Here is a 15047-nt window from a genome sequence, read left to right on the forward strand (position 1 = left end):
AATGTGCGACAAAGTTTCTCCATCCGAGTTTTAGTACTTTCTTAATCCCCCATTTTATGTATTTGGACAATTTTTAAACCTATACCAGCACAAAGTTTTTTGACTAATAATATTAGAATTGAAGATAAAAGCATGAACTGCTTCAAACCTCCACATCATTATTACATAAAACTTATGAATATATATCTGCTCTGCATATAAAAACTAGAAACTTAACTAAAATAGGAGAGAACAGTCAAAGCGATCTGAACAGCTATGTACAAGCACAACATGCCCGGTTTTCATATCAACTAAAGAGATTTTAGTTTTTTGAAAATGCATTAGAAATTACATATTTGAAGAATTAAGCATTTAAAAAATCTTACAAAAAGCAAAGTGCAGCCTAAGCTACACTAGAGGGGGAAAATACCAGAAAATATTAGCCATTATTTGCCTTTTGATACAACAAAAGATTCATCTATACTTTTACCTCAAGTTGAAAGACTTAAAAATCAAATGAACCCATTTACTTTACAATGCCATAACACGACACAATAACATTGAAAGTTCAATTAATGGACTAGACAATAAATGAATAAAATAGACTGTCATGCATAATGTCACAATTTCTGCTGTGGGAAGGTAAAGCGCAGTATTTTCAGAAATGAGTTTGAGACATGTGAAGAAACTTATTTTGCTTTCAATACTAATAGGAAAATGTTGGCATTTAACTTTTTGTGCTTTTAATTTTCATCCAAAACCAAATTAGCTCTATTGTAAAAACTTGCTTAAGTACAATAGAGGATAATTATGCAAAATTGCAAACACTGCACTTTACCTTCCCACGGCAGATTTGTAGCTGGAGTAAGATTTAAGTGAAAAATTGTATTAGTAAAAACTAGATTTTCCACTAAATTAAATGTTTTAATGGACCCAAAATGCCAATTGCTGATTTCCACCAAAACATAGATGTCATTATGCGGAGACTACATTCACAACAGCAATTTAAATGAATTTTCTAGGCCCGACTCTTCTGAAAAGACCCCCAATTTCCTTTCTACTTAATCTATTTAGTTTACACTTTGAAAATACCTGAAAAGAGTGAATTCAATACACAGAGTGTTAAATCAAGTTATTTTGAAAGAACAGTTCAAGAAGCCTGGGTGTTGAAAGAAAAAAAATATGGAAAGGAGATTGACACTGTTTATGTTGATCATTCACTTTAATTATGAAATATTTTATTCCAAAATCATTATGCTAAATTTCCTAAACTTCAAAAAACAGATAGTCTTCCTTAAAATTATGCAATTCAAAACTTTGCAACATTTTCAGTGAAATATGTCTGAGTTTTAAATGAAACAGCAAGAAAAACCTGTACAAGAAAAATTTATTTAAATACTAATATGAAAACAAATGTATAAATAGAGCTGTGAAAATTATGTACAAATGTTCAATCAGATGACATGAATCCCTCTTGCATATCACAAGTAAATACAGTATCGTACAACTCCATCCGATTAGAAAAAAGTTCCTTCACAGAAGTCGAAAAAAGGCTTTAGCAACTATAAAATTAATTAATTATAGTTCATCTTTTAAGTCTTCATCACCAGAAGGAGGTGGAGGATGGCCAGCATCACCGTAGAGTTTCGAAACGATGGGAGTTACAATGTCCTCGATTTCTTTCTTCTGAGATTTGTACTCTTCAGCGTCAGCATCTGGGTTGCTTTCTAGCCACTTTATCTTTTCATCTAGAGCCTCTTCGATCTTTTCCTTGTCAGAATCACTCAATTTGCTGCCCATTTTTTCTTTATCATTTATCTGGTTCTTCAGGGTATACACGTATGATTCAAGCTCATTTCTGGCTTCAACTTTTTCTTTTATTTTCTTGTCATCTTCGGCAAACTGCTCTGCATCACGAATCATTTTTTCAATGTCGTCTGGTGTCAACCTGTTTTGATCGTTGGTAATTGTGATTTTTTCCTTATTGCCGGTACCTTTGTCTTCGGCAGTGACTTTAAGGATCCCATTGACATCTATTTCAAATGTCACTTCAATTTGAGGTACACCTCGAGGAGCAGGAGGAATTCCGGTAAGATCAAAAGAACCCAAAATGTGATTATCCTTTGTCATAGGCCTTTCACCTTCATAAACCTAAATAAAAAAATCATAATTTACAAAACTTCAAAAGGAAACTAAACTACACTATTTTAAGAGAGCTGATAAAACTAAACGATGCAACACAATAGTTAGCAGCACTATCATTTCTTTAGAGTTGGAATGACTTCAAACCATAACAATTTTGAATTTAAAAGTTTGAGACCTAACACTTTAGCAATTACACCAATAAGACCCATAAAAAATAGTTTTCTTTGAAAGAGTGAGTGTGTAAATATGATGCCTGGGACAGCTGTGGCTAAAACTCAATCTAATTTTAGAGAAAAAAAACTGCCAACTCTCAAAACTAACGAGTTTATCGATTTAACAAGAATTTATACTATTGGCAAACGTTGGCTAACAGCAACCATATTTGTTTACTTTGACAATCTGTTCTCCTGAAAAATCAATATAGTAAATAACATGTACAATGAAACCTACCATAGTAATATATAATTTTTTTGAACGTCTTATCATGCAATAGTGAGCATGTTTTATAAGCATTTCAGACATGTTTTTCTTTTGCTAAATGTTCATTGTCAAAGGATCTAAGGTGCAGGGCTGTAGCTAGTCATTCATATAAGGCAGGGTACTTGACTTGCATGGCAGGTTACTCGAAAAAAAGAGAATTTCACGAATCTTATTCATGGCCCAGGACCGTCAGGAGGGATATAAAATGTTCTTTTACTAGCTATACCAAAAATGGTTGAAATTTTCAATCTTAAGATTTAAAATTGCTGCGTTTACCTAATCGTTTTTTTTACTTGGAAAGAAACAAACGTCTATTTAAAATTATTTCATCTTTCGATTTAGTCCTAATTTACTGCTTGTTCTAGAAAGCCACACCTAGTGCTCACTAACTACTGCACTTAAAACGGGGACAATAGGTAGGGGACGGGCATTTAACTTTCAATTTGCACAAGCTTCTTTGCTTTAAGTTCACTTTGCATTTTGAATTTTCTTTGGTATACTACCATTCAAAATATCTCGTCATTCTCCATATCGGTAGTGCAAGTAAACATAAAGCAGGTGTCTGTGCAGGATTTTTCAGGGTTCGTTTTTGTGAAAAATCAAATTTTGCAAAATAAAATTTTTGTAAAAACGAAACTTTTGAGATGGCGCAAACTGCATCATTGCCACTTAGTGTTGAGTGTTTTCCCTCTTTTCTGTTGAGAAAATCATTTTTGAGTGTTTTTCGGGTATTGGAGGGCAGCATCGTTCTTTGGGAGATGGGTACCCCTCAAGTATCAATATTTATTTACCATTCTACATTATGTTAAATTATACTAGAAATGTTATATGTATAGTATTTAAAATAATTGTAATAAAGAAATTCAGGCAGGGGTTCAGCATTTAACTTTTTAAACCAAGACATTGTTAAAAAATTTAAAATTTCGTTTAAAACTTATAAACTCTATGATTTTTACAAAAATAAACAAATTTTAATTTTTTACCTTAACAAAGCGTACTAAACATCAAAAATTTGAAAAATCAGATCGCAATCCTCAAAGTGAAAACATCAAAAGTATAAAAACGGCTTGTAAAATAAATATTTCTCATAAAATTACTTTAGAATTTCACTTTAGAGTCCTATGATAAACATTTCATTAATGTCTGGACACAGCTGAATCAAAAATAAATAAAAACACGAATTGTCGATTCAGCATTTAAATTTGACTCGTAAAAGAAAATGCAATTCTGCTTTAAAAATTTTAGGGACTTTATTTGCATCCTAATAAAGCAAAGTTAGCTTGAAAAAAGAATCAAGTATGATTCTCATATTGAATCTAAACAGATTGTGCTTTTCAAAATGTAGGCATCTAAAGAAAAAAAAACAATGAATAAATAAAGAGTTAAAATTATCCTTTTTAGCATCGAAAAATCAAACCCATATAACCTTCTCAAAAATAACAATTAAACATCGCCCCGCCAGACGCTAAGTAACAATAGACAGTTAAACTTAGCACCCACCAGATGCTAAGTGGCCGATAAGTTTAAAGTTGGTAACCCTATCTGAAAGGATCACATTCCTCCCCCCAATCCCTACTATCCTTTGCAGTTCTAAGTCCATTTCCCTGTACATTGTTTATTAAATCATGAGCGGGGGAGAAAAGTGCTTAGGACTAACTTTTTCAGAGAAGTTTGCAACACTGTTGCATAAAACAAGCAAGCAAAATTATAAACCAAACTGACTTTCAGCTGTTAATTTCTTTCATAGAAACCAACAAGCATTATATTTATTTGGCCTTAGTAGTTATTTATCGCTTGCAGGAACGTCACAAGAGCAGCACCTCACAAGAGCAGCGCTTTTTTTCTTTTGCAAAATCAGCAGTTTTTGTATAAGTTGATCTCTTGAATTTAACTTTAAAAAGTTCCAAACATTGTTTTATTGCAGGGAAATATGCTGCATTATTTTGATTTGCTCTTCCAATAAACAATTTGTGAAAGATCAGTTTTTGTTTATCAGAATTTTGTGAAGGGTCTGTTTTGGTTGATCGAGATTTTGTGAAAGGTCCGTTAACGGACCCAAATTTCCTCTGGCCAGACCCCTGCATAAAGCAAAGAAATTTATAAACTAGTCAAATTTTCTGGCCATGCATAAAACTGAGAAATAACAATTTCAATCAGAAAAGATTCAAGTTTTTGTGCTTTGGAATACCTAAGCTTTCAAACATTTTGAAGCTCCCCCCCCCCCTCCCGAGTTTGTCAGTCATTTTATTTCATACCATTGAACAATACTGCTAATATCCATTTGATTTTCAAATTAAAATTTGAACAAGAGAATACACCACTGAAGAACTTTTACTAAGTTTAATATTTTCCCAGATCAGACGAGAGGGGGCGGTGGGGGATCCCTAATTTTTATCTCCTACCACCTTTCTTTTGATAATAAGCCAGAGCAGAAAAGATTCATGCAAGTTTATGGAAGGTCCCAACTAAAAGTATTTAAACCGTCTACAGCAGCTGTCATTGAAAATTTTTGTAAGTACAAAATGCACACATGCATAAATTTAACTAAAGTAAGAGTGAGCCTTAAGCACTATTAAGAAAGTAGGAAATAGTGTCGATGAACCTGCTTTCGATAAATTTTATTGGAAACTTTCAGAAAAGAAACATTCAATCCGATAAGCATAATTACCTTGATTGTAACTGTATTTTGGTTGTCTGATGCAGTAGAGAATATTTGGGACTTTTTGGTTGGGATAACCGAATTCCTAGGAATGAGTTTGGTCATAACACCACCAACTGTTTCAATACCCATAGTCAAAGGATTAACATCCAGAAGAACCAATTCCCCTGCAAGAAAAAGCACAGTGAGTATTCTGACAAGAGACGTTTTAATTTTGCTCACTTTTCATTTGTATAACCGATACTATATTGAACTATTATCAAGGTAAAATAAAGAAAACTGCTTTTAAGTATCAAATAAATAAGGTTTCAAATTAAATTAGCATGTTGCAAAGTTAAATTTTTTTCGTATTCAAATAACATAACTTCAATATTTTCCCCAAATAAGAACAATCAATACATATAAAAATGCTGTATGTATGCCCCTTACACAAGTTCAGCTGACATCAGATCTTTGTCAAAGTTAGCACTTTCATAAATACTTCATGCTTAAGAATTCATATACAAAGTTGGAAATTTAAAAAACTCAAGACGGAATTTAAATTTGAGTTATGAAATTTCTCTTTCCAACACTTGGATGAGAAATGCTGTACCACCCCCCTCCCCCCTTTATTACTTCTTGATAGAGCACTCGTCACAACTTGCATTTTTGAGGTAGATTATATTGTAGCTAATTACTGTTAAATTCTTTTGACCCCCTCTCCCCTCTGCCCATTATTTTAAAACTTATTCCTAAATAAAAGCATTACAATATGCTCTAAATGCATTAGCGACATTCAAAGTAAGCTGGCAATATAGATAAGATAGGAAAAAATCTAAATTCAAGCAGTGACAAATAGTAAAAAAAAGGCCCATTAGAGCTAAAACCAACTAATCAATTATGCATTTAAATAGTTTATATTAGTTGGATCTCTTCTAAAAAAACTCATACTGAAAATGTTTTCTCGAAATTCAATTCTCCGAAATATAGCAGCTGGTTAAAATTACTTTACAAATACTCTATGCTTAAGATCGATTTCATCACTGTATTGTCTATTTCAAGACTAATATCAGTCTTTTCAAGAGCAATAGATGTATAATCAAATGATTGCAGCTATAACAGCATTTTAAAAGACAAATTTGCAAGGAATATTCTCATTATCCTCAAATTAAAAGCAATACAAAATAAGAAAAGAATAGGTTCCAATATGTTGAAGAAATACACCAAGAATAAACTTTGAGAATTTTTGATGCAAAAGATTTAGCAAACAACTATTTTAGTTCATGTTTTTAAGTGAATTAACCACAAGGTTACAGTTGAAATTACATAAAAGTCATTCTACAAAAGTTAGTGTTAACTTTACTGCAAAAATATATATAACGATATCGCATTTTTAGAAACTATTTTTCACCTATACAGAGAAAGGCAAATATAAATTTAGCTCAAGCACTACATTAATTTCTAACTTAATTTTCGGCTGTCATAATGAACACAATGAAAAGTGCATAATTGTAATACTAGACAATATGTATGCCATAAAAAGTTCTATTGATTCACAGAGTATTAAAGCAATGATCTTTATAAAAAAAAGTGCAAATAAAATTGGATCAAGTGAAATCAGATAAGTTGTTACTCATTTTAAACCTTGTTGCTGTAATCAATTCAAATGACCATTTCTCATGGCCTACATAGGCCACAGATCTACGAATACAAACTTTTATTTATGAGGATAGGTTACAGACGTAAAAGCCATCATTTCATGAGTCTAATCTTAATAATTCTTAAAATCACAAGACTTTTAAAAAGGCTTTGAAAAATTTTTAGAACAGCAAAGTATCAAATCTCCAGCAAAGAAAAAACTTACCAGTATCTTCATCTCCACTTAAGACACCAGCCTGTACAGCTGCGCCATAAGCTACAGCTTCATCAGGATTAATACCCCTAGTTGGCTCTTTTCCGTTGAAGAATTCTTTAACAAGCTGTTGAATTTTGGGAATTCTTGTAGATCCTCCCACAAGAACAATTTCATGAATATCTTTCTTCTGCATGTCACCATCTTCAAGAACTTTCTGAACTGGTTTCATGGTAGACTTGAACAAATCCTACCGAAATGAATAAAGTATTAAATAAAAATCGTAAATATTTATTCACGATTTATATCAGATACACTAATGATTAGAAATTTGAAATTCCCTATTTTGAGTAGCATTTTCAATATTGAAAAATTTTGTTAAAGTATTCTAAGGGAGTGTTCAAAGCTAATTTAACCGACACTAAAATAAGTTGTGTACCCAATGTTTGGATACCTGGGTTCTAGGTCAATGTGCAAAAATATTTGAAATTTCGTCAAATGAAAGACTTAAAATCTGAAGAATTGCGTATTTAATTTAATATTAAACAGTAAAATATTTTTTGCATAATACTATATACATATGAAATAATTTCAAACCCTCCTCCCTATTGTGCGAAATCTAAAATAGTAAATTTAAACCTATAAGTCGACCTTAAGTATTCTTAACCGTTTCCAAGGACGCCCATATAGGGGGCAAAAGGGGGCTCCAGCCCCCCCCCCCCTTGAGATGAGAACTTCCTTGCGTTTTTTTGCAAAAATGTAAAAATATATTTCTTTTCTATCCATCAATGAATAAGTTATTAAAAATTTCAAATTTTACTATCTCTCAATTTTTACTGAAATGTTTCCACGGGGAAAATGTTCTGCTAAACCATTGGGAAAATTTGTGAGCCCCCCCCCCCCCCATAAAATTTCGCATATGGGCGCCCATGATTGTTTCTCTTCATAAGAGAAAAGGAGATAATTAAACTAATCCTTTTTAAACACTCATATTATTAGTACTAATGATATAATTACGTACCATATTCAGTTCTTCAAATTTAGCCCGCGTAAGAGTCTCGCTGAAATCTTCTCCTTGATAAAATGATTCAATTTCAATTCTGGCTTGATGAGCAGTGGATAATGTTCTCTTTGCCTTTTCTACCTCACGTCTAAGTTTTTGCACAGCTCTGTTATCACTCCTAATGTCATTACCAGTTTTCTTTTTGTAGATTTTAATAAAATGTTCCATTACTCTCTGATCGAAATCTTCTCCACCTGTACATAAAGTTCAAAATAATTAGTTGAACAATTTCACTGCTTAAATAAAGCATTTTTTCAATGTACATTTTTAAAGCTTACACTTTACGAAAAAAGAAACAAAAAATCAGATTTGGACAAAATCCAACTAAAATGGCATTTTTCTTATTTAGTAAAATTATATCCAATTTAAGAACTGTTAAGTTTAAATATTAAATGCAATAAAGTAAAAAATCCAGAGGTCTCTTACAAATATGAAACATTCTATACACTCAAGTGTTAAAAATACAATAGAAAGGGTGCCATCAAAGCTTGATTAGGATAATAGATTGAATAGATATGCTTGGAAAATTATTGCATCCAAACTAATTGGGACAAACCCAATATAGTAGCATTGTGGAGGCTCCGCAGATCCTAACCACAGCATTACCACAATGTCAGGCTAGGTATGCCCAACTATAGATATCACAGACTAAATAAAAAATGTAAACATTTTACAACCAACTATGAATTATATGATATTTATGCTTGGACATTGAGACAAAACATGTCAAAATGGATTCAGGGAGAATGTTCATTTTGGCTACTCTTATGCCAAAAGAGAGTATACTTTTGACCAGGGTCATGCACATTTATGGGTGCTACTTTTTAATATTGATTCAGTCTTTGAAAAGATTTAGCAACATTCTTTTACTTGAAGGATGTTTGTCCATTCCCAGAATCGTTAGAAGACAGATTTCTACTTTCAGTATTGAAAAACGCATCCATGAGAATATTCTAGATTTAAATCTTTCATGTAAACATTTTTTAAGTTTAATATTTAAAAAAAGATACCAACCCAAGTGAGTGTCTCCATTAGTGGCCACAACTTCAAAAACCCCATTATCGATAGTCAGCAGGGAGACATCAAATGTGCCACCACCAAGATCAAAAACCAATATATTTTTCTCTCCTTCCTTTTTGTCTAACCCATAGGCAATAGCAGCAGCGGTAGGCTCATTGATAATCCTCATCACATTTAGGCCAGCAATGGTGCCAGCATCTTTGGTAGCTTGCCTTTGAGCATCATTGAAATAGGCAGGAACTGTCACAACAGCATTTTGGATCTTTTTGCCAAGGTAAGCCTCAGCAGTTTCTTTCATCTTCGATAGAACCATAGCAGAAATTTCTTCTGGAGCAAATACTTTTACACCATCTTTAGTATCTACCTTTATATGAGGCTTGCTATTTTTTTCAACAACCTATGAACATTGAAAAGATTATAATTCAGATATGTTTGACATTAACTACAAAATAAGCACATGCCAAGACCAAACAAGGGACCAAGACCAATAAATCTTTAATTTATTTCATTGCGAGTTCCTAATATTCAAGCATTTGAATCTGAAGAATTTAACAAAATTCTAATACACATCAAACTTTCATATTAGCTACTTTGACATTAACATTAGGAACTTGTTGAAAAAGCAAATTAGTAACCGATTGCACACTTGTTTCAAGGTTTTAAAACCTTTTCAATGCATGAAAGTGTGAGCTTTTGAATGTTAAGTCACCACAGAAAAAGCATTTTGTTATAATTAATGTGTAATGTAACTCTGATATCAGTTTTAAATGCTAAATTTCACTTACTACATGTACTGGATATTTGACAAAGCATGAAAATTGAAAAGATCTTTTATTTTGGAATTTGCAGAAGTCGGAACAGATTTTTTACATTTAATATGGTTCAAAGAATTTAATGAAATGGCACAGTAAAATCTAGTTTACTTTTTTCTATTAACAATTTACTTTTGTCTAAACACACATGACAAAATATTTTAGAACATCTACATTTTCAGAATGTGTTAGAAAAGTTCATTAACTAAAACTTGAAAATAAAATTTTATCAAACTATTAAAATATTTAGTAAAAATGAATGGAAATTTAACAGTTTTCTGAATGTTGACTATACTTCAATAATGTACAAGAGATTAATGTATAAGAGTTTGTATTTTCTTACCTTGAATGGAAAATATTTTATATCTTTCTGTACAGTGGGATCAGTCCATTCTCTGCCTATAAGACGCTTAGCATCAAAAACAGTATTTTCAGGATTAGATGTCAATTGATTTTTTGCAGCATCTCCAATCAGCCTTTCTCCTTCTGCCGTAAAAGCAACATAGGAGGGTGTGATTCGATTACCTTGATCATTAGCTATGATTTCAACCCTACCATTCTTGAAAACTCCAACACTGAAAGAGTAATTTCGATTAGGATTGTATATAGAAGCTGCATATATTATTCAACTAACTAAATAGTAGTGAAAGGTAATCCAGTTTAACATTTTCAGACACAAGAACAACTTTGAATGATAAATTAAAATTTCTTTTGCATTAGTTCTATTTTATTGTCTTGTGGAAGAGCGACACTAAAATGTTATAACAAGATTTGAGTGGTTACCCATAATCTCGCATGAAAAAACAATATTCAAAAAATTCAACATGTGCAGTAACTTTTGACCATAAAAATAATTAAACTGACAGTTCCAGATGCACTTTCTCTTTCAGAAAGAGTTTTATTTGACAATAAACAAGCTATGAATAAAAATCTATCAATAAAATACCATTTTGCTGCACTGTCATCTGCTAACAAGAAAATTAACTGTCATTAATCAATTACAAGTTAAATCATGTGCAAATACACTCTAGTTTTTAAGAGGAAAACATAGGGGGGAGGCTTAAAAACCTGCATATTGTCAGGTTCATATTATCTGCCGGGAAAAAGGATTTTTGAATATAAATTTGTAAATAGGGCCTATTTGTTAATTGTCAAGGATCCTGAAGGAGAAGAGGGTTGGGAAAATCTACTTTTGACAATCAAGGTCAATTAAATTATAAAAAAGATTCTAGCAATAAAAAATGAAGACATGACAAGAAAGGCATTTAAATTTAAACTTTAGCATTCTTATTGTATAAAAAAGATTTAAGTTATATTTTCCCCGAATGTATCAAAAAGTTTGTTATACAACTGAGGCAGTGAGAAGCAAAGGGATATAAGTGAACATTTTCAAGTTTCAAATAAAATTTACATTGAATTGTGGTTTACATTGAAAAGTTTTCAAAATCATGCTGTATAGCAGCACCTACCAGGGACATTAGTACCATCTCTTGCCCCTAGGCAAAGAAGAACAATGGCCATCTTTAAACTTTTAATTTTGCCATTTACATTCCTTTGATTCTCACTGCCTCAATTGTTCGATCATTTTGTCGATCATCTTTATAGATTTTCTTAAAGACAAACACTATAACAAAACTGACCATTGTAGATCAGTCACTTTTTGGAAGATTAACGTGAGAAATTATTCAAAATCATATGCATGATTTTATAATTTAAAGTTTTATTAGACCCAAACAACTCAAAGTATAAAACAAAATATCCGAAATTTCTTTGCATTGAACACAGTTTAAAACTTTCTAAGAAAGCAAGAATAATTTCAATAAAGCATGCTCATAATTTGGGTCATAAATACAGTGAAGCACCATTTATAAGTTTCTCTTTTATATGTTTTTATCAATTATACGTTTTTAAAATTGATCCCTACAGAGTATAATACACATTAACCTATTATAAGTTTTTTCGTACAGTCCCTTCAAAATCTTATAAACGGTGGTTCACTGTAATCATATAAAAGAAATTATTCAAATCTATAAAATTAGATTAAGGGTTTACCATGAATAAGTTGTGCCTAAATCAATTCCAATGACAGTACCAACACTATCTTTGTCTTTGCTTTTGTCATCTGCCTTCGAAGATACCAAAGTAGCCACCAGCAGCGATAAAGCTGCTAATCTCGTAATAGTCTTCATCACTTAACCTATAAATTAGAAACAGAAATAAATATTAAGGTTTTTGATAAAAGTTTCTTACATACGAACAACCTATTTAAAAAGCAATTTAAATCCAACAGTCATAACAGCACCTAGAAATATCCATAGGCAATGAAATTAAGAATATGGATATTACTTTTCTTCAGGGATGGATTTAGGGGAGGGAAGGCGGGGCTACTGCCCCCCCCCCCCCCCCAATAAATTTTTTACGAAATATCTTAACTTTCACGGGTCGAAAATATTGGATACATCAAAATATTCTGATATAATATCAAAGTATGATATTTTCGAAAACATGATGATCTTTTCGAACCCTGATTAGGGGCCTCCATTCCTTCGTTGCCCCTACACTTTCAAATCCGGCCCTGCTTTTCTTGATTAACAAAGTGCCTACCTGGGAAAAGGATGTTTTAAAAGTTTTTTTTTTGAGGGGGAGCTCTCAATTTGAAGGTCTTTCTAATATTGGATGAGGGGAGGGGAAGCATTTCTCTTGGGGAGAATCCACACTCATAGACCTTTATCTAACGAAAAGATAAAAAATTAAACTTATAAGAAAATTATTTGATAGTTTCAACCCTTTGTTGACACCAAATTGTCCACCATAAGGAAACGTCACAGGCAATAGCCTTAAGCAATTTCTTTCCCAAATAGGCTTATTCCAAGATCGTCCATATAGGAGGGCGAGGGTGATGGGGAGGGTTCAAGCCCCCCTTAGAAATTAGAACTTTCTTGTTTTCAATAATTTTTCTTTGCAAAAATTTAAAAACATTTCTCTATCCATTAATGAATAATTCATTACAAATTTCTAATTTTAATAACTATTTACTAAAATCTGTTTCTACGGGGAAAATATCTCAACCATCCCTTTAAAATTTTGCATATGGGCACCCTTTGCTTATCCCCATGACATTGCTTTATATATTTAGTGATAATTATAATCAAACCTACTATATAATATTCTCTTTGAACTACTTTGATAACAAGAATAGAGCATTTAATTAGCTTTTGGAAGACATATACAACAAAAAGAACAAGAATCTATATAGTAAATTTTTACTTAAAAGTTAATGAGCAATAGTTATCAATTAAGGTAAATAACATCATGCAACACTCATTATGTAACAATTTTGGATTTGTTCTTTTCTGGTTATTTAAAACTTTAATACCTAAAGCTGTTTTATTGAATGGTTTTATATTGTTTTAACTCTTCATATTTTTCATGCAGTAACACAATGAATGTTATTACGTCAGAACAAGATATTTAAAAAGCATTTTACAGGTTTAAAAAAATTTAACATGCAAGTTGAAAGCTAAAAGCATATAAACCATGCCATTAACTTTATTTGGGCAATTTACGTACCCATTTTAAAATGTTTTTCATAAAACTTAAGTTACCACACTGCTTCTTACTTTATTTACACTTTTGAAATTTAACGATTATCTCTAAAACTTAATCATACAAAAACGAAACACTGAATGTCATATCTTTCTAGACTCATGTGTAATGCTGGACCCTCAGTCTAGTTTAAGATTAATATAGAAGAAAATGATCAATGAATTAGATAGAGAAGTGAAAATCAACGATACTATAAAACGAATCCCAGTCCATAGACACTACACCAAGATAAATACTAGTGGCATACTAATAAGTCTACTTACTGCTTTGGGTGTACATTTAGCAGAGAATGGTCTGCAGATTTTTTTTAGTGCGAGTTCTATTTTTTCCCCGTTCTCGTATGTACTAAATTCATGCACATTAACATAATATTAAGTAACAACTGAATTTTCTATACTTAGTTCTGGTTAACATCGAACAGAAAATGATAGTCGAAAGTTCTCAAATGAAACTGACTACACTACAGAATTTTCCTCAGTCTTTGAAGTGATTGAAACTATTCACCCAAATTTGCCGCATGTTAAGTACGAGAACTCATTACTTAAGTGACATTTATTACAGGTGAATTTTTAAGCAACTTAACATTTTATTTCCACATTAATCTGCATTGGAAACGATCATTTTTACAATAAAACATGGAAGTACTATCTTCTCCAACGATTTGAGATTTTTAAAAAGTAATTTACTCTTTTTACAATGAAAAATATTCTACATGTTAAAATACAATGAAAATTACACAATAATATTAAAGAAAAAGGCACAAAATCCTCAATTAACAGCGTAGATTACAATAGCACTATTTCAGCCCAATTTTCACAATACGCTTTTAAAAGCGTAGTTCTTACCTTATAAGAAGAAGATAATTAATTGCAGAAAGTTGAAATCCAGCCACGTAAGGAATAACTTAAGAACTCACAGAATAAAATTCACGGAGATATTTAACTACACTCGTTTTTCCTTAACAGATTTCCACATAGACTGGTGAAAATGCCGGTCGAGAGGTTTATTAAATGTCACGATACGGCGTGGCGAAAGGTGATTGGCCGTCGTTTCACTTCCATTCGGCTTACGTTTATTGGTGGAAAAGCGTAGAGAATTCCGGAAACTATCAGAGCTGACGTGTGCTTTTGCTTCTCGCCTCCTCGAGAGCTCTCGAGATGAGAGAACATGATGCAAGGAGCTTGGGTTGCTAAGGGAAGGCTTTTATCGCTAATCTGGCAGAAGTCTTTTGAAAAAAAGTCGTGTTGACAAGAGAGAAAAACAGAAAGAAATATTTTATGAATTCAGTTATTCATTAGTGCTCAAGGTTTATCGACCACCGATTTTTTTTTTTCAATTTTCAAAGCAGTACTTACGTTTCATAAAGAGTCACAGAAAATAATTAAATGATTTTTGGGCTTTTACAGAAGCGGTAGAGGGAGGGAGCAATAGAGGGCAATTGCCTTCCCCCCT

The 15047-nt window shown here is 32.0% G+C and overlaps 1 protein-coding gene across 1 annotated transcript; it reads right to left on the reverse strand.

Moving 5' to 3' along the window:
• Nucleotides 1-1348: 1348 nt before the first annotated feature.
• LOC129216112 (endoplasmic reticulum chaperone BiP-like) lies at nt 1349-14601 on the reverse strand. The gene is made up of 8 exons (XM_054850265.1): nt 14441-14601; nt 12042-12186; nt 10333-10564; nt 9172-9574; nt 8116-8351; nt 7107-7344; nt 5273-5430; nt 1349-2130 (listed from the first exon to the last, which is right to left on the reverse strand). Exons 2-8 carry the CDS (start codon nt 12176-12178, stop codon nt 1558-1560), a joined length of 1977 nt encoding a protein of 658 aa, XP_054706240.1. The 5' UTR covers nt 12179-12186; nt 14441-14601; the 3' UTR covers nt 1349-1557.
• Between the last annotated feature and the right edge of the window lie 446 nt (nt 14602-15047).

Source organism: Uloborus diversus, chromosome 2 (genome assembly GCF_026930045.1).
Source record: "Uloborus diversus isolate 005 chromosome 2, Udiv.v.3.1, whole genome shotgun sequence".
Taxonomy (NCBI): domain Eukaryota; kingdom Metazoa; phylum Arthropoda; class Arachnida; order Araneae; family Uloboridae; genus Uloborus; species Uloborus diversus.